The 20288-nt window shown below is 43.2% G+C and overlaps 1 protein-coding gene and 1 non-coding gene across 2 annotated transcripts; both read left to right on the forward strand.

Annotated features, from left to right (window-relative positions):
• Positions 1-10952: 10952 nt before the first annotated feature.
• LOC138410845 (myosin heavy chain, cardiac muscle isoform-like) lies at positions 10953-12037 on the forward strand. The gene is made up of 2 exons (XM_069528588.1): positions 10953-11738; positions 11856-12037. Exons 1-2 carry the CDS (start codon positions 10995-10997, stop codon positions 12021-12023), a joined length of 912 nt encoding a protein of 303 aa, XP_069384689.1. The 5' UTR covers positions 10953-10994; the 3' UTR covers positions 12024-12037.
• A 7848-nt stretch (positions 12038-19885) lies between these two features.
• trnal-uag (transfer RNA leucine (anticodon UAG)) lies at positions 19886-19967 on the forward strand. Its single transcript has one exon. It is a non-coding gene; the product is annotated as a tRNA-Leu (tRNA).
• The last annotated feature ends 321 nt before the right edge of the window (positions 19968-20288 follow it).

The following is a 20288-nucleotide window of genomic DNA, read 5'->3' on the forward strand; positions in this document are numbered from 1 at the left end:
TAAAGTTAACACTCTGGAGGATCATCTCAGTAGTGAGCGGGTGGAGAAGGAGCCTGGCTCCAATCGAATCAAGGAGCTGGAGAGACAGCTCCAGGTCACAGAAGAGAAGTGGGTGACCAAACATGAGGCCAGAATTGTCTATACGGATCAGGTGATCAACAGTCTCAGCAGTCAAAATAAGGCACTGGAAGCCAGCAACAAGAAACTCCTGTCCATGCAGCAAGCCATGGAGGCAAGGATCCTCCAGAACAAGACTGAGTGGGAGACTAAAGTTAACACTCTGGAGGATCATCTCAGTAGTGAGCGGGTGGAGAAGGAGCCTGGCTCCAATCGAATCAAGGAGCTGGAGAGACAGCTCCAGGTCACAGAAGAGAAGTGGGTGACCAAACATGAGGCCAGAATTGTCTATACGGATCAGCTGATCAACAGTCTCACCAGTCAAAATAAGGCACTGGAAGCCAGCAACAAGAAACTCCTGTCCATGCAGCAAGCCATGGAGGCAAGGATCCTCCAGAACAAGACTGAGTGGGAGACGAAAGTTAACACTCTGGAGGACCATCTCAGTAGTGAGCAGGCTGAGAAGGAGGCTGGCTTCACAAAAATCAAGGAGCTGGAGAAACTGGTCAGCAATACTGAGCAGATGTGGGCGGCCAAGCATGAGGCAGACATACTAAAGCTGCTCATTCTGAAACAGATCAAGCTTCAGGTAAGTCACATCAGCTCTGTTTGATCTGAATAAGAACTTGTTGCACTTTAAGTTTGTTTCTTATTCAGACTTTCGAAAGAGAAAATATCTAAACACTTGTCGTCTCTGTCTTTTCAGGAACTGGCCTTGATGACCGATAAGGACAAGGCAAGGATTCAAAAGGAGCAAAAGCAAGCAAAGAAAGAGGCAGAGAAGAGGCAAAAGAAGGAGCTGCAAGAGAAGAAGAGGCAGGAGCAGAGAGACAAACTAGACAGAGAGAAGGAGGAGAAGCGGCAAAGGAAATGAAGAAAATATTTACATTTAGGGCATTTAGCAGATGCTTTTGTCCAAAGCAACTTACAATAAGTACATTTGTCACAAGAGAGAAACCATTCTTAAAAAAATAAAGACATTTGAAATTGAATCAATCATCTCTTGTTTCTTCCTCAATACACCCTGGTGTTCATTTTGTAAGTCATGGTTCCATATAGAGTCAAATATATGATGTGTATATGATGTGATTGAAAGCTAGTAATGTCCAATGGGTGCAGGTCGAGGAGGGCATGCAGTGTCCTCGAGCTCTCAGTCAGGCTCCACCCCTCGCTCCTACTAATGTGGTCACTTCTGATTTTAAAAAACGAGATGTATTTTCAGACTTTCATTCTTCACATTTTAGATTCACATCTAAAAAGAAATGATTGTAGGGCTCATATCATGGAAAACTGTTTGTTTAATATCACATTTAACTGACAGTGTCTGTGATGTCCCATGTGACAGCTTCTGTGATGTCACATGTGACAGTGTCTATGATGTCAAATGTGACAGTGTCTATGATGTCATATTTGACTTTGATTGTTTAATGTAATTTATCTTTACTTCAAAGCCATCACTACCAGGTTCAGTGCCTATAAGAGTTATGGAGGAGATCTTATGAGCACAACAGCTCCAAAACTAGGCCACAGATCCACAAATCTTCGATACACGAGACCGTCAGAAGACAGTATATACTTCAGTACACATATATAATACCCCTATATTTAGCCAACATGCCAAAGAACAAGTCAGGAAGGGTAAGGTTTCTAAGCAGGACACATCGACAATTTTATTTTATTTTTCCAATGTTTGTCTCAAACTCAAAAATATTTTTTCTGTGAGGGGATGGACTTTAAATGAACCCATCACATTGGTGCTAATGCTAGAATGCTAGCAGTAGCATACTAGTGATTTTTTTTAATTTGTGTGTGCACTGCGTGGTGAAATCTCTCGCAAGTCACGTAATTAAACGTAAACGTAATTGTTGACAATAATAATAAATATTGTAGTTAATTAGTTATATCATTAGCTATATATTGTTTGTTTTTCATTTAATCAATAATCGTGTAAATCCTGAAACCGTGATATTTCCTCTGGCTCTGCACCAAAATTTCATATCGTGACATCAATAGTATGTAGAGACTGTATTTAACAGAATTGAAGAAACTGTATTTAAATGTACTGGTGGTTAAATCAATGATTTGTTGGTCTGGTTCATCAACATTTAATTCAAAGTGAGTGTGGGACTGTGTTTTTAACTGTTATATGTTTGTTCGTGTCTTTCAGGTGCCAGACCACGAGAAATTGTTTGAGGACCTCCTTGAGGAAAAGCAGAATTTGGATTCTAAGAATATGCATCTGGCTCATGAAAATGCCAGTCTGAAGATCGCCATGTCCTGCAAAGAAGCTTCATGGAAAAAGGAAAAGGAGAGAATGCAGAATGCAGATTATGAAAAACTCAAGGAAGAACTACAGCTCGACCTTAAGGATGCCAAGAAAGAGTTGAGGCTCCAAGAGAAGGACTACAGGTCCTTGAGTACTCGTTGTCAAAGCCAGCAGGCAGAGATCCACAAGATCAGACATGACCTCAAGCAAAGGTGCAACCACGTCAATGAGCTGGAGTACTCCATTAAACAGAGGGAACAGGTGATCGACAGGACAGTGCATGAGAAAATGGCACTGGAAGAGGAAATCAATGAGCTCACAACCAAGCTCAAAGCTATGGGGACAAAAGTTCTCCAGAACGAGCCTGACTGGCAGTCAGAAATCAAGGCTCTGAAGCACGAGCTCAGCCGTGAGCAGGCAGAGAAGGAGGCTGGCTCCAGTAGAATCAAGGAGCTGGAGAGACAGCTCAAGGTCACAGAAGAGAAGTGGGTGACCAAACATGAGGCCAGAATTGTCCAAACGGATCAGCTGATCAACAGTCTCACCAGTCAAAATAAGGCACTGGAAGCCAGCAACAAGAAACTCCTGTCCATGCAGCAAGCCATGGAGGCAAGGATCCTCCGGAACAAGACTGAGTGGGAGACTAAAGTTAACACTCTGGAGGACCATCTCAGTAGCGAGCGGGTGGAGAAGGAGGCTGGCTCCAATCGAATCAAGGAGCTGGAGAGACAGCTCAAGGTCACAGAAGAGAAGTGGGTGACCAAACATGAGGCCAGAATTGTCTATACGGAGCAGGTGATCAACAGTCTCAGCAGTCAGAATATGGCACTGGAAGCCAGCAACCAGAGGCTCATATCCGTGCAGCAAGCCATCGAGGCAAGGATCCTCCAGAACAAGACTGAGTGGGAGACGAAAGTTAACACTCTGGAGGACCATCTCAGTAGTGAGCAGGCTGAGAAGGAGGCTGGCTTCACAAAAATCAAGGAGCTGGAGAAACTGGTCAGCAATACTGAGCAAATGTGGGCGGCCAAGCATGAGGCAGACATACTAAAGCTGCTCATTCTGAAACAGATCAAGCTTCAGGTAAGTCACATCAGCTCTGTTTGATCTGAATAAGAACTTGTTGCACTTTAAGTTTGTTTCTTATTCAGACTTTCGAAAGAGAAAATATCTAAACACTTGTCGTCTCTGTCTTTTCAGGAACTGGCCTTGATGACCGATAAGGACAAGGCAAGGATTCAAAAGGAGCAAAAGAAAGCAAAGAAAGAGGCAGAGAAGAGGCAAAAGAAGGAGCTGCAAGAGAAGAAGAGGCAGGAGCAGAGAGACAAACTAGACAGAGAGAAGGAGGAGAAGCGGCAAAGGAAATGAAGAAAATATTTACATTTAGGGCATTTAGCAGATGCTTTTGTCCAAAGCAACTTACAATAAGTACATTTGTCACAAGAGAGAAACCATTCTTAAAAAAATAAAGACATTTGAAATTGAATCAATCATCTCTTGTTTCTTCCTCAATACACCCTGGTGTTCATTTTGTAAGTCATGGTTCCATATAGAGTCAAATATATGATGTGTATATGATGTGATTGAAAGCTAGTAATGTCCAATGGGTGCAGGTCGAGGAGGGCATGCAGTGTCCTCGAGCTCTCAGTCAGGCTCCACCCCTCGCTCCTACTAATGTGGTCACTTCTGATTTTAAAAAAACAAGATGTATTTTCAGACTTTCATTCTTCACATTTTAGATTCACATCTAAAAAGAAATGATTTTAGGGCTCATATCATGGAAAACTTTGTTTAATATCACATTTAACTGACAGTGTCTGTGATGTCCCATGTGACAGCTTCTGTGATGTCACATGTGACAGTGTCTATGATGTCAAATGTGACAGTGTCTATGATGTCATATTTGACTTTGATTGTTTAATGTAATTTATCTTTACTTCAAAGCCATCACTACCAGGTTCAGTGCCTATAGGAGTTATGGAGGAGACCTTATGAGCACAACAGCTCCAAAACTAGACCACAGATCCACAAATCTTCGATACACGAGACCGTCAGAAGAAAGTATATACTTCAGTACACATATATAATACCCCTATATTTAGCCAACATGCCAAAGAACAAGTCAGGAAGGGTAAGGTTTCTAAGCAGGACACATCGACGATTTTATTTTATTTTTCCAATGTTTGTCTCAAACTCAAAAATATTTTTTCTGTGAGGGGATGGACTTTAAATGAACCCATCACATTGGTGCTAATGCTAGAATGCTAGCAGTAGCATACTAGTGATTTTTTTTAATTTGTGTGTGCACTGCGTGGTGAAATCTCTCGCAAGTCACGTAATTAAACGTAAACGTAATTGTTGACAATAATAATAAATATTGTAGTTAATTAGTTATATCATTAGCTATATATTGTTTGTTTTTCATTTAATCAATAATCGTGTAAATCCTGAAACCGTGATATTTCCTCTGGCTCTGCGCCAAAATTTCATATCGTGACATCCATAGTATGTAGAGACTGTATTTAACAGAATTGAAGAAACTGTATTTAAATGTACTGGTGGTTAAATCAATGATTTGTTGGTCTGGTTCATCAACATTTAATTCAAAGTGAGTGTGGGACTGTGTTTTTAACTGTTATATGTTTGTTCGTGTCTTTCAGGTGCCAGACCACGAGAAATTGTTTGAGGACTTCCTTGAGGAAAAGCAGAATTTGGATTCTAAGAATATGCATCTGGCTCATGAAAATGCCAGTATGAAGATCGCCATGTCCTGCAAAGAAGCTTCATGGAAAAAGGAAAAGGAGAGCATGCAGAATGCAGATTATGAAAAACTCAAGGAAGAACTACAGCTCGACCTTAAGGATGCCAAGAAAGAGTTGAGGCTCCAAGAGAAGGACTACAGGTCCTTGAGTACTCGTTGTCAAAGCCAGCAGGCAGAGATCCACAAGATCAGACGTGACCTCAAGCAAAGGTGCAACCACGTCAATGAGCTGGAGTACTCCATTAAACAGAGGGAACAGGTGATCGACAGGACAGTGCATGAGAAAATGGCACTGGAAGAGGAAATCAATGAGCTCACAACCAAGCTCAAAGCTATGGGGACAAAAGTTCTCCAGAACGAGCCTGACTGGCAGTCAGAAATCAAGGCTCTGAAGCACGAGCTCAGCCGTGAGCAGGCAGAGAAGGAGGCTGGCTCCAGTAGAATCAAGGAGCTGGAGAGACAGCTCAAGGTCACAGAAGAGAAGTGGGTGACCAAACATGAGGCCAGAATTGTCCAAACGGATCAGCTGATCAACAGTCTCACCAGTCAAAATAAGGCACTGGAAGCCAGCAACAAGAAACTCCTGTCCATGCAGCAAGCCATGGAGGCAAGGATCCTCCGGAACAAGACTGAGTGGGAGACTAAAGTTAACACTCTGGAGGACCATCTCAGTAGCGAGCGGGTGGAGAAGGAGGCTGGCTCCAATCGAATCAAGGAGCTGGAGAGACAGCTCAAGGTCACAGAAGAGAAGTGGGTGACCAAACATGAGGCCAGAATTGTCTATACGGAGCAGGTGATCAACAGTCTCAGCAGTCAGAATATGGCACTGGAAGCCAGCAACCAGAGGCTCATCTCCGTGCAGCAAGCCATGGAGGCAAGGATCCTCCAGAACAAGACTGAGTGGGAGACTAAAGTTAACACTCTGGAGGACCATCTCAGTAGTGAGCAGGCTGAGAAGGAGGCTGGCTTCACAAAAATCAAGGAGCTGGAGAAACTGGTCAGCAATACTGAGCAGATGTGGGCGGCCAAGCATGAGGCAGACATACTAAAGCTGCTCATTCTGAAACAGATCAAGCTTCAGGTAAGTCACATCAGCTCTGTTTGATCTGAATAAGAACTTGTTGCACTTTAAGTTTGTTTCTTATTCAGACTTTCGAAAGAGAAAATATCTAAACACTTGTCGTCTCTGTCTTTTCAGGAACTGGCCTTGATGACCGATAAGGACAAGGCAAGGATTCAAAAGGAGCAAAAGAAAGCAAAGAAAGAGGCAGAGAAGAGGCAAAAGAAGGAGCTGCAAGAGAAGAAGAGGCAGGAGCAGAGAGACAAACTAGACAGAGAGAAGGAGGAGAAGCGGCAAAGGAAATGAAGAAAATATTTACATTTAGGGCATTTAGCAGATGCTTTTGTCCAAAGCAACTTACAATAAGTACATTTGTCACAAGAGAGAAACCATTCTTAAAAAAATAAAGACATTTGAAATTGAATCAATCATCTCTTGTTTCTTCCTCAATACACCCTGGTGTTCATTTTGTAAGTCATGGTTCCATATAGAGTCAAATATATGATGTGTATATGATGTGATTGAAAGCTAGTAATGTCCAATGGGTGCAGGTCGAGGAGGGCATGCAGTGTCCTCGAGCTCTCAGTCAGGCTCCACCCCTCGCTCCTACTAATGTGGTCACTTCTGATTTTAAAAAACAAGATGTATTTTCAGACTTTCATTCTTCACATTTTAGATTCACATCTAAAAAGAAATGATTTTAGGGCTCATATCATGGAAAACTTTGTTTAATATCACATTTAACTGACAGTGTCTGTGATGTCCCATGTGACAGCTTCTGTGATGTCACATGTGACAGTGTCTATGATGTCAAATGTGACAGTGTCTATGATGTCATATTTGACTTTGATTGTTTAATGTAATTTATCTTTACTTCAAAGCCATCACTACCAGGTTCAGTGCCTATAGGAGTTATGGAGGAGACCTTATGAGCACAACAGCTCCAAAACTAGACCACAGATCCACAAATCTTCGATACACGAGACCGTCAGAAGACAGTATATACTTCAGTACACATATATAATACCCCTATATTTAGCCAACATGCCAAAGAACAAGTCAGGAAGGGTAAGGTTTCTAAGCAGGACACATCGACGATTTTATTTTATTTTTCCAATGTTTGTCTCAAACTCAAAAATATTTTTTCTGTGAGGGGATGGACTTTAAATGAACCCATCACATTGGTGCTAATGCTAGAATGCTAGCAGTAGCATACTAGTGATTTTTTTTAATTTGTGTGTGCACTGCGTGGTGAAATCTCTCGCAAGTCACGTAATTAAACGTAAACGTAATTGTTGACAATAATAATAAATATTGTAGTTAATTAGTTATATCATTAGCTATATATTGTTTGTTTTTCATTTAATCAATAATCGTGTAAATCCTGAAACCGTGATATTTCCTCTGGCTCTGCGCCAAAATTTCATATCGTGACATCCATAGTATGTAGAGACTGTATTTAACAGAATTGAAGAAACTGTATTTAAATGTACTGGTGGTTAAATCAATGATTTGTTGGTCTGGTTCATCAACATTTAATTCAAAGTGAGTGTGGGACTGTGTTTTTAACTGTTATATGTTTGTTCGTGTCTTTCAGGTGCCAGACCACGAGAAATTGTTTGAGGACCTCCTTGAGGAAAAGCAGAATTTGGATTCTAAGAATATGCATCTGGCTCATGAAAATGCCAGTCTGAAGATCGCCATGTCCTGCAAAGAAGCTTCATGGAAAAAGGAAAAGGAGAGAATGCAGAATGCAGATTATGAAAAACTCAAGGAAGAACTACAGCTCGACCTTAAGGATGCCAAGAAAGAGTTGAGGCTCCAAGAGAAGGACTACAGGTCCTTGAGTACTCGTTGTCAAAGCCAGCAGGCAGAGATCCACAAGATCAGACATGACCTCAAGCAAAGGTGCAACCACGTCAATGAGCTGGAGTACTCCATTAAACAGAGGGAACAGGTGATCGACAGGACAGTGCATGAGAAAATGGCACTGGAAGAGGAAATCAATGAGCTCACAACCAAGCTCAAAGCTATGGGGACAAAAGTTCTCCAGAACGAGCCTGACTGGCAGTCAGAAATCAAGGCTCTGAAGCACGAGCTCTGCTGTGAGCAGGCAGAGAAGGAGGCTGGCTCCAGTAGAATCAAGGAGCTGGAGAGACAGCTCAAGGTCACAGAAGAGAAGTGGGTGACCAAACATGAGGCCAGAATTGTCCAAACGGATCAGCTGATCAACAGTCTCACCAGTCAAAATAAGGCACTGGAAGCCAGCAACAAGAAACTCCTGTCCATGCAGCAAGCCATGGAGGCAAGGATCCTCCAGAACAAGACTGAGTGGGAGACTAAAGTTAACACTCTGGAGGACCATCTCAGTAGCGAGCGGGTGGAGAAGGAGGCTGGCTCCAATCGAATCAAGGAGCTGGAGAGACAGCTCAAGGTCACAGAAGAGAAGTGGGTGACCAAACATGAGGCCAGAATTGTCTATACGGATCAGGTGATCAACAGTCTCAGCAGTCAGAATATGGCACTGGAAGCCAGCAACCAGAGGCTCATCTCCGTGCAGCAAGCCATCGAGGCAAGGATCCTCCAGAACAAGACTGAGTGGGAGACGAAAGTTAACACTCTGGAGGACCATCTCAGTAGTGAGCAGGCTGAGAAGGAGGCTGGCTTCACAAAAATCAAGGAGCTGGAGAAACTGGTCAGCAATACTGAGCAGATGTGGGCGGCCAAGCATGAGGCAGACATACTAAAGCTGCTCATTCTGAAACAGATCAAGCTTCAGGTAAGTCACATCAGCTCTGTTTGATCTGAATAAGAACTTGTTGCACTTTAAGTTTGTTTCTTATTCAGACTTTCGAAAGAGAAAATATCTAAACACTTGTCGTCTCTGTCTTTTCAGGAACTGGCCTTGATGACCGATAAGGACAAGGCAAGGATTCAAAAGGAGCAAAAGAAAGCAAAGAAAGAGGCAGAGAAGAGGCAAAAGAAGGAGCTGCAAGAGAAGAAGAGGCAGGAGCAGAGAGACAAACTAGACAGAGAGAAGGAGGAGAAGCGGCAAAGGAAATGAAGAAAATATTTACATTTAGGGCATTTAGCAGATGCTTTTGTCCAAAGCAACTTACAATAAGTACATTTGTCACAAGAGAGAAACCATTCTTAAAAAAATAAAGACATTTGAAATTGAATCAATCATCTCTTGTTTCTTCCTCAATACACCCTGGTGTTCATTTTGTAAGTCATGGTTCCATATAGAGTCAAATATATGATGTGTATATGATGTGATTGAAAGCTAGTAATGTCCAATGGGTGCAGGTCGAGGAGGGCATGCAGTGTCCTCGAGCTCTCAGTCAGGCTCCACCCCTCGCTCCTACTAATGTGGTCACTTCTGATTTTAAAAAACAAGATGTATTTTCAGACTTTCATTCTTCACATTTTAGATTCACATCTAAAAAGAAATGATTTTAGGGCTCATATCATGGAAAACTTTGTTTAATATCACATTTAACTGACAGTGTCTGTGATGTCCCATGTGACAGCTTCTGTGATGTCACATGTGACAGTGTCTATGATGTCAAATGTGACAGTGTCTATGATGTCATATTTGACTTTGATTGTTTAATGTAATTTATCTTTACTTCAAAGCCATCACTACCAGGTTCAGTGCCTATAGGAGTTATGGAGGAGACCTTATGAGCACAACAGCTCCAAAACTAGACCACAGATCCACAAATCTTCGATACACGAGACCGTCAGAAGACAGTATATACTTCAGTACACATATATAATACCCCTATATTTAGCCAACATGCCAAAGAACAAGTCAGGAAGGGTAAGGTTTCTAAGCAGGACACATCGACGATTTTATTTTATTTTTCCAATGTTTGTCTCAAACTCAAAAATATTTTTTCTGTGAGGGGATGGACTTTAAATGAACCCATCACATTGGTGCTAATGCTAGAATGCTAGCAGTAGCATACTAGTGATTTTTTTTAATTTGTGTGTGCACTGCGTGGTGAAATCTCTCGCAAGTCACGTAATTAAACGTAAACGTAATTGTTGACAATAATAATAAATATTGTAGTTAATTAGTTATATCATTAGCTATATATTGTTTGTTTTTCATTTAATCAATAATCGTGTAAATCCTGAAACCGTGATATTTCCTCTGGCTCTGCGCCAAAATTTCATATCGTGACATCCATAGTATGTAGAGACTGTATTTAACAGAATTGAAGAAACTGTATTTAAATGTACTGGTGGTTAAATCAATGATTTGTTGGTCTGGTTCATCAACATTTAATTCAAAGTGAGTGTGGGACTGTGTTTTTAACTGTTATATGTTTATTCGAGTCTTTCAGGTGCCAGACCACGAGAAATTGTTTGAGGACCTCCTTGAGGAAAAGCAGAATTTGGATTCTAAGAATATGCATCTGGCTCATGAAAATGCCAGTCTGAAGATCGCCATGTCCTGCAAAGAAGCTTCATGGAAAAAGGAAAAGGAGAGCATGCAGAATGCAGATTATGAAAAACTCAAGGAAGAACTACAGCTCGACCTTAAGGATGCCAAGAAAGAGTTGAGGCTCCAAGAGAAGGACTACAGGTCCTTGAGTACTCGTTGTCAAAGCCAGCAGGCAGAGATCCACAAGATCAGACGTGACCTCAAGCAAAGGTGCAACCACGTCAATGAGCTGGAGTACTCCATTAAACAGAGGGAACAGGTGATCGACAGGACAGTGCATGAGAAAATGGCACTGGAAGAGGAAATCAATGAGCTCACAACCAAGCTCAAAGCTATGGGGACAAAAGTTCTCCAGAACGAGCCTGACTGGCAGTCAGAAATCAAGGCTCTGAAGCACGAGCTCAGCCGTGAGCAGGCAGAGAAGGAGGCTGGCTCTAGTAGAATCAAGGAGCTGGAGAGACAGCTCAAGGTCACAGAAGAGAAGTGGGTGACCAAACATGAGGCCAGAATTGTCCAAACGGATCAGCTGATCAACAGTCTCACCAGTCAAAATAAGGCACTGGAAGCCAGCAACAAGAAACTCCTGTCCATGCAGCAAGCCATGGAGGCAAGGATCCTCCAGAACAAGACTGAGTGGGAGACTAAAGTTAACACTCTGGAGGATCATCTCAGTAGTGAGCGGGTGGAGAAGGAGCCTGGCTCCAATCGAATCAAGGAGCTGGAGAGACAGCTCCAGGTCACAGAAGAGAAGTGGGTGACCAAACATGAGGCCAGAATTGTCTATACGGATCAGGTGATCAACAGTCTCAGCAGTCAGAATATGGCACTGGAAGCCAGCAACCAGAGGCTCATCTCTGTGCAACAAACCATCGAGGCAAGGATCCTCCAGAACAAGACTGAATGGGAGACGAAAGTTAACACTCTGGAGGACCATCTCAGTAGTGAGCAGGCTGAGAAGGAGGCTGGCTTCACAAAAATCAAGGAGCTGGAGAAACTGGTCAGCAATACTGAGCAGATGTGGGCGGCCAAGCATGAGGCAGACATAAAGCTGCTCATTCTGAAACAGATCAAGCTTCAGGTAAGTCACATCAGCTCTGTTTGATCTGAATAAGAACTTGTTGCACTTTAAGTTTGTTTCTTATTCAGACTTTTGAAAGAGAAAATATCTAAACACTTGTCGTCTCTGTCTTTTCAGGAACTGGCCTTGATGACCGATAAGGACAAGGCAAGGATTCAAGAGGAGCAAAAGAAAGCAAAGAAAGAGGCAGAGAAGAGGCAAAAGAAGGAGCTGCAAGAGAAGAAGAGGCAGGAGCAGAGAGACAAACTAGACAGAGAGAAGGAGGAGAAGCGACAAAGGAAATGAAGAAAATATTTACATTTAGGGCATTTAGCAGATGCTTTTGTCCAAAGCAACTTACAATAAGTACATTTGTCACAAGAGAGAAACCATTCTTAAAAAAATAAAGACATTTGAAATTGAATCAATCATCTCTTGTTTCTTCCTCAATACACCCTGGTGTTCATTTTGTAAGTCATGGTTCCATATAGAGTCAAATATATGATGTGTATATGATGTGATTGAAAGCTAGTAATGTCCAATGGGTGCAGGTCGAGGAGGGCATGCAGTGTCCTCGAGCTCTCAGTCAGGCTCCACCCCTCGCTCCTACTAATGTGGTCACTTCTGATTTTAAAAAACAAGATGTATTTTCAGACTTTCATTCTTCACATTTTAGATTCACATCTAAAAAGAAATGATTGTAGGGCTCATATCATGGAAAACTTTGTTTAATATCACATTTAACTGACAGTGTCTGTGATGTCCCATGTGACAGCTTCTGTGATGTCACATGTGACAGTGTCTATGATGTCAAATGTGACAGTGTCTATGATGTCATATTTGACTTTGATTGTTTAATGTAATTTATCTTTACTTCAAAGCCATCACTACCAGGTTCAGTGCCTATAGGAGTTATGGAGGAGACCTTATGAGCACAACAGCTCCAAAACTAGACCACAGATCCACAAATCTTCGATACACGAGACCGTCAGAAGACAGTATATACTTCAGTACACATATATAATACCCCTATATTTAGCCAACATGCCAAAGAACAAGTCAGGAAGGGTAAGGTTTCTAAGCAGGACACATCGACGATTTTATTTTATTTTTCCAATGTTTGTCTCAAACTCAAAAATATTTTTTCTGTGAGGGGATGGACTTTAAATGAACCCATCACATTGGTGCTAATGCTAGAATGCTAGCAGTAGCATACTAGTGATTTTTTTTAATTTGTGTGTGCACTGCGTGGTGAAATCTCTCGCAAGTCACGTAATTAAACGTAAACGTAATTGTTGACAATAATAATAAATATTGTAGTTAATTAGTTATATCATTAGCTATATATTGTTTGTTTTTCATTTAATCAATAATCGTGTAAATCCTGAAACCGTGATATTTCCTCTGGCTCTGCGCCAAAATTTCATATCGTGACATCCATAGTATGTAGAGACTGTATTTAACAGAATTGAAGAAACTGTATTTAAATGTACTGGTGGTTAAATCAATGATTTGTTGGTCTGGTTCATCAACATTTAATTCAAAGTGAGTGTGGGACTGTGTTTTTAACTGTTATATGTTTGTTCGTGTCTTTCAGGTGCCAGACCACGAGAAATTGTTTGAGGACCTCCTTGAGGAAAAGCAGAATTTGGATTCTAAGAATATGCATCTGGCTCATGAAAATGCCAGTCTGAAGATCGCCATGTCCTGCAAAGAAGCTTCATGGAAAAAGGAAAAGGAGAGAATGCAGAATGCAGATTATGAAAAACTCAAGGAAGAACTACAGCTCGACCTTAAGGATGCCAAGAAAGAGTTGAGGCTCCAAGAGAAGGACTACAGGTCCTTGAGTACTCGTTGTCAAAGCCAGCAGGCAGAGATCCACAAGATCAGACATGACCTCAAGCAAAGGTGCAACCACGTCAATGAGCTGGAGTACTCCATTAAACAGAGGGAACAGGTGATCGACAGGACAGTGCATGAGAAAATGGCACTGGAAGAGGAAATCAATGAGCTCACAACCAAGCTCAAAGCTATGGGGACAAAAGTTCTCCAGAACGAGCCTGACTGGCAGTCAGAAATCAAGGCTCTGAAGCACGAGCTCAGCTGTGAGCAGGCAGAGAAGGAGGCTGGCTCCAGTAGAATCAAGGAGCTGGAGAGACAGCTCAAGGTCACAGAAGAGAAGTGGGTGACCAAACATGAGGCCAGAATTGTCCAAACGGATCAGCTGATCAACAGTCTCACCAGTCAAAATAAGGCACTGGAAGCCAGCAACAAGAAACTCCTGTCCATGCAGCAAGCCATGGAGGCAAGGATCCTCCAGAACAAGACTGAGTGGGAGACTAAAGTTAACACTCTGGAGGACCATCTCAGTAGCGAGCGGGTGGAGAAGGAGGCTGGCTCCAATCGAATCAAGGAGCTGGAGAGACAGCTCAAGGTCACAGAAGAGAAGTGGGTGACCAAACATGAGGCCAGAATTGTCTATACGGATCAGGTGATCAACAGTCTCAGCAGTCAGAATATGGCACTGGAAGCCAGCAACCAGAGGCTCATCTCCGTGCAGCAAGCCATCGAGGCAAGGATCCTCCAGAACAAGACTGAGTGGGAGACTAAAGTTAACACTCTGGAGGACCATCTCAGTAGCGAGCGGGTGGAGAAGGAGGCTGGCTCCAATCGAATCAAGGAGCTGGAGAGACAGCTCAAGGTCACAGAAGAGAAGTGGGTGACCAAACATGAGGCCAGAATTGTCTATACGGATCAGGTGATCAACAGTCTCAGCAGTCAGAATATGGCACTGGAAGCCAGCAACCAGAGGCTCATCTCCGTGCAGCAAGCCATCGAGGCAAGGATCCTCCAGAACAAGACTGAGTGGGAGACGAAAGTTAACACTCTGGAGGACCATCTCAGTAGTGAGCAGGCTGAGAAGGAGGCTGGCTTCACAAAAATCAAGGAGCTGGAGAAACTGGTCAGCAATACTGAGCAGATGTGGGCGGCCAAGCATGAGGCAGACATACTAAAGCTGCTCATTCTGAAACAGATCAAGCTTCAGGTAAGTCACATCAGCTCTGTTTGATCTGAATAAGAACTTGTTGCACTTTAAGTTTGTTTCTTATTCAGACTTTCGAAAGAGAAAATATCTAAACACTTGTCGTCTCTGTCTTTTCAGGAACTGGCCTTGATGACCGATAAGGACAAGGCAAGGATTCAAAAGGAGCATAAGAAAGCAAAGAAAGAGGCAGAGAAGAGGCAAAAGAAGGAGCTGCAAGAGAAGAAGAGGCAGGAGCAGAGAGACAAACTAGACAGAGAGAAGGAGGAGAAGCGGCAAAGGAAATGAAGAAAATATTTACATTTAGGGCATTTAGCAGATGCTTTTGTCCAAAGCAACTTACAATAAGTACATTTGTCACAAGAGAGAAACCATTCTTAAAAAAATAAAGACATTTGAAATTGAATCAATCATCTCTTGTTTCTTCCTCAATACACCCTGGTGTTCATTTTGTAAGTCATGGTTCCATATAGAGTCAAATATATGATGTGTATATGATGTGATTGAAAGCTAGTAATGTCCAATGGGTGCAGGTCGAGGAGGGCATGCAGTGTCCTCGAGCTCTCAGTCAGGCTCCACCCCTCGCTCCTACTAATGTGGTCACTTCTGATTTTAAAAAACAAGATGTATTTTCAGACTTTCATTCTTCACATTTTAGATTCACATCTAAAAAGAAATGATTGTAGGGCTCATATCATGGAAAACTTTGTTTAATATCACATTTAACTGACAGTGTCTGTGATGTCCCATGTGACAGCTTCTGTGATGTCACATGTGACAGTGTCTATGATGTCAAATGTGACAGTGTCTATGATGTCATATTTGACTTTGATTGTTTAATGTAATTTATCTTTACTTCAAAGCCATCACTACCAGGTTCAGTGCCTATAGGAGTTATGGAGGAGACCTTATGAGCACAACAGCTCCAAAACTAGACCACAGATCCACAAATCTTCGATACACGAGACCGTCAGAAGACAGTATATACTTCAGTACACATATATAATACCCCTATATTTAGCCAACATGCCAAAGAACAAGTCAGGAAGGGTAAGGTTTCTAAGCAGGACACATCGACGATTTTATTTTATTTTTCCAATGTTTGTCTCAAACTCAAAAATATTTTTTCTGTGAGGGGATGGACTTTAAATGAACCCATCACATTGGTGCTAATGCTAGAATGCTAGCAGTAGCATACTAGTGATTTTTTTTAATTTGTGTGTGCACTGCGTGGTGAAATCTCTCGCAAGTCACGTAATTAAACGTAAACGTAATTGTTGACAATAATAATAAATATTGTAGTTCATTAGTTATATCATTAGCTATATATTGTTTGTTTTTCATTTAATCAATAATCGTGTAAATCCTGAAACCGTGATATTTCCTCTGGCTCTGCGCCAAAATTTCATATCGTGACATCCATAGTATGTAGAGACTGTATTTAACAGAATTGAAGAAACTGTATTTAAATGTACTGGTGGTTAAATCAATGATTTGTTGGTCTGGTTCATCAACATTTAATTCAAAGTGAGTGTGGGACTGTGTTTTTAACTGTTATATGTTTGTTCGTGTCTTTCAGGTGCCAGACCACGAGAAATTGTTTGAGGACCTCCTTGAGGAAAAGCAGAATTTGGATTCTAAGAATATGCATCTGGCTCATGAAAATGCCAGTCTGAAGATCGCCATGTCCTGCAAAGAAGCTTCATGGAAAAAGGAAAAGGAGAGCATGCAGAATGCAGATTATGAAAAACTCAAGGAAGAACTACAGCTCGACCTTAAGGATGCCAAGAAAGAGTTGAGGCTCCAAGAGAAGGACTACAGGTCCTTGAGTACTCGTTGTCAAAGCCAGCAGGCAGAGACCCACAAGATCAGACGTGACCTCAAGCAAAGGTGCAACCACGTCAATGAGCTGGAGTACTCCATTAAACAGAGGGAACAGGTGATCGACAGGACAGTGCATGAGAAAATGGCACTGGAAGAGGAAATCAATGAGCTCACAACCAAGCTCAAAGCTATGGGGACAAAAGTTCTCCAGAACGAGCCTGACTGGCAGTCAGAAATCAAGGCTCTGAAGCACGAGCTCAGCCGTGAGCAGGCAGAGAAGGAGGCTGGCTCCAGTAGAATCAAGGAGCTGGAGAGACAGCTCAAGGTCACAGAAGAGAAGTGGGTGACCAAACATGAGGCCAGAATTGTCCAAACGGATCAGCTGATCAACAGTCTCACCAGTCAAAATAAGGCACTGGAAGCCAGCAACAAGAAACTCCTGTCCATGCAGCAAGCCATGGAGGCAAGGATCCTCCAGAACAAGACTGAGTGGGAGACTAAAGTTAACACTCTGGAGGACCATCTCAGTAGTGAGCAGGCTGAGAAGGAGGCTGGCTTCACAAAAATCAAGGAGCTGGAGAAACTGGTCAGCAATACTGAGCAGATGTGGGCGGCCAAGCATGAGGCAGACATACTAAAGCTGCTCATTCTGAAACAGATCAAGCTTCAGGTAAGTCACATCAGCTCTGTTTGATCTGAATAAGAACTTGTTGCACTTTAAGTTTGTTTCTTATTCAGACTTTCGAAAGAGAAAATATCTAAACACTTGTCGTCTCTGTCTTTTCAGGAACTGGCCTTGATGACCGATAAGGACAAGGCAAGGATTCAAAAGGAGCAAAAGAAAGCAAAGAAAGAGGCAGAGAAGAGGCAAAAGAAGGAGCTGCAAGAGAAGAAGAGGCAGGAGCAGAGAGACAAACTAGACAGAGAGAAGGAGGAGAAGCGGCAAAGGAAATGAAGAAAATATTTACATTTAGGGCATTTAGCAGATGCTTTTGTCCAAAGCAACTTACAATAAGTACATTTGTCACAAGAGAGAAACCATTCTTAAAAAAATAAAGACATTTGAAATTGAATCAATCATCTCTTGTTTCTTCCTCAATACACCCTGTTGAAGGTAGGTATGTCTATGAGCGACTGAGCTCGATGGAAATAACTCTCAGGAGTACTTGGAGTTGCAGTTGTAAGAGGGCATTTATTTGTTAACCCCAAATTGAAGGCCGACAAGGCAGAATTATTCAAAGTAAATATAAAATAAAACAAACCAGTGGAAAACAAACACTGGGAAATGAGAAAATAAATAGGCACATTGGCCCAAACAAATAACTTCAATAACCAAATATTTTTGCAGAAAACCGTTTTTGGGAGAGCTCTATGACTTACGTCCGTCCAGTAGCAGCCCTCCTGACAGAATGAATCCACACGCTTAAATCGGGGCTAAGCCCGCCCCTACAATTGGAGCAAACCAAAATACAACAATAAACAGGGGTGTCCCCGGTACGTGACACCAAGAAGCTTTAACAGCTAATAAATTGAATTCCATATGACTGAACCATGTATGGTAACAAACTTAACACACGTACACTTGAAGGCGTAGCCAACTATACATACAACAGCCGAAGCAATATTAAACAGAATGCGGGTTCACTTTCGGTTACTCCGGAAGTCGAGCGTCTATTTATATCCGCATCCGGAACCGCTCGCCCCGCACAAACAAACACAGACGCGACACTGAACACCGGTAAGATGTAACGCACACAGTTAACTCTTGTAATAATGAGACATGTAAACGGGGCAGTGTATTAGTGCTGTGACGGTCGGCGTGTGCACCGGCACCCCCGTGTATACGAGGCAGTGTACTGCTGCCGTGACGAGACGCCGTGCCGAGACGCCGTGCGCTCCGTCACACACCCCCCTCCTTAAGAGAAAGCGTCCATGTCATGGCGCGAAAGGAAGTCCGCAATAGCATTGTCTTTGCCTGCCTTGTACTTCACCGTAAACTTGTAGGGCTGCAACGACAGGTGCCAACGGGTAATCCTTGAATTAAAATCCCTCATGCGATGGAGCCACTGTAGGGCCCTGTGGTCCGTCTCAAGGACAAAGTCTTTGCCCACCAGATAGTACTTAAGAGTGTCAATGGCCCACTTAATAGCCAAAGCCTCTTTCTCAACAGTGGAGTAGCGAGTCTCGCGAGGGAACAGTTTACGGCTCACATACTGCACTGGTCTTTTGTCCTCCCCCTCACCCTGCAACAACACTGCCCCCAGTCCAAGGCCTGAGGCGTCTGTCTGTACCGTAAAGGGCAAGGAAAAGTCTGGGCTCTGGAGCACCGGATCAAGACACATGCTCTCTTTCAAGTCCTGAAAAGCTGCTTCACCCTCAGCTGTCAAAACCACCTTGTTGGGACTGGTATTGCGAGTTAGGTCTGTCAAGGGTGCAGCCCGGCTGGAGAAGTTAGGGATGAAACGTCGGTACCAGCCGACTAATCCCAGGAATGACCTCACCCCCTTTTTAGTAGAGGGCGGCAGCGAATCGCGGATGGCGTCCACCTTTCCGATTTGAGGTCGGATAGTGCCGCTCCCCAGGCTGTAGCCTAGGTAACAGACCTCCGACCTGGCGAGCTGGCACTTGCTGGCGTTCACCACCAGCCCTGCTTGATGGATCCGCCGGAAGACATCGCGAAGGTGATGAAGATGCTCCGCCCAGGAGGAACTATGTATAATAACGTCATCAATATAGGCCGCGGCGTAGTCCTCAGCGCCTCTCAGCACCTCATCCATGAGACGCTGGAAGCTTGCTGTGGCGCCATGAAGGCCAAAGGGCATGACCCGGAACTGGTATAGACCCGATGGGGCACGGAAGGCAGTCAGCTCCTGTGCTCGGGGGGAGAGTGGTACTTGCCAGTACCCCTTACACAGGTCCAAAGTGCTGAGGAACTTTGCCCTCCCCAAGCGCTCCACCATCTCGTCCACACGGGGCATGGGATAGGGGTCAAATGTCGAGATGCTGTTCAGCTTTGAGAAGTCAATACAGAAGCGGAGTCCGCCATCCTTTTTTGGAACTAGGACCACTGGACTGCACCACTCACTGTGCGAAGGCTCAATCACCCCCATCTCCAGCATGTCCTGTACCTCTTGCTTCAGCGTAGATATCAGCCGCGCTGGAACCCTGGTAGCGGTCTGCCGGATGGGACCTGGAGACGTGAGCTGGATGTCATGGGTGATAACCTCGGTCCGCCCTGGCTGGTCTCGGAACAGGCCTCTGGGGATGATGCTCAGCAGGTCCTCCTGCTGTTCAGGTGTCAGGTAGTGTGGCCGAGTGGTCGAAGGCGCTGGATTTAGGCTCCAGTCTCTTAGGAGGCGTGGGTTCAGATCCCACCACTGCCACCAAATGTTGAAGGTAGGTATGTCTATGAGCGACTGAGCTCGATGGAAATAACTCTCAGGAGTACTTGGAGTTGCAGTTGTAAGAGGGCATTTATTTGTTAACCCCAAATTGAAGGCCGACAAGGCAGAATTATTCAAAGTAAATATAAAATAAAACAAACCAGTGGAAAACAAACACTGGGATATGAGAAAATAAATAGGCACATTGGCCCAAACAAATAACTTCAATAACCAAATATTTTTGCAGAAAACCGTTTTTGGGAGAGCTCTATGACTTACGTCCTTCCAGTAGCAGCCCTCCTGACAGAATGAATCCACACG

The sequence above is a fragment of the Paralichthys olivaceus genome, chromosome 7, assembly GCF_024713975.1.
Source record: "Paralichthys olivaceus isolate ysfri-2021 chromosome 7, ASM2471397v2, whole genome shotgun sequence".
Classification (NCBI taxonomy): domain Eukaryota; kingdom Metazoa; phylum Chordata; class Actinopteri; order Pleuronectiformes; family Paralichthyidae; genus Paralichthys; species Paralichthys olivaceus.

Bases quoted from the DNA above. Each gene is read 5' to 3' on its own strand.
- LOC138410845 (XM_069528588.1), top strand. From the start codon at position 10,995: ATGGGGACAAAAGTTCTCCAGAACGAGCCTGACTGGCAGTCAGAAATC. The intron at 11,739-11,855 runs GTAAGTCACATC...CTGTCTTTTCAG, and splicing joins TGAAACAGATCAAGCTTCAG to GAACTGGCCTTGATGACCGA.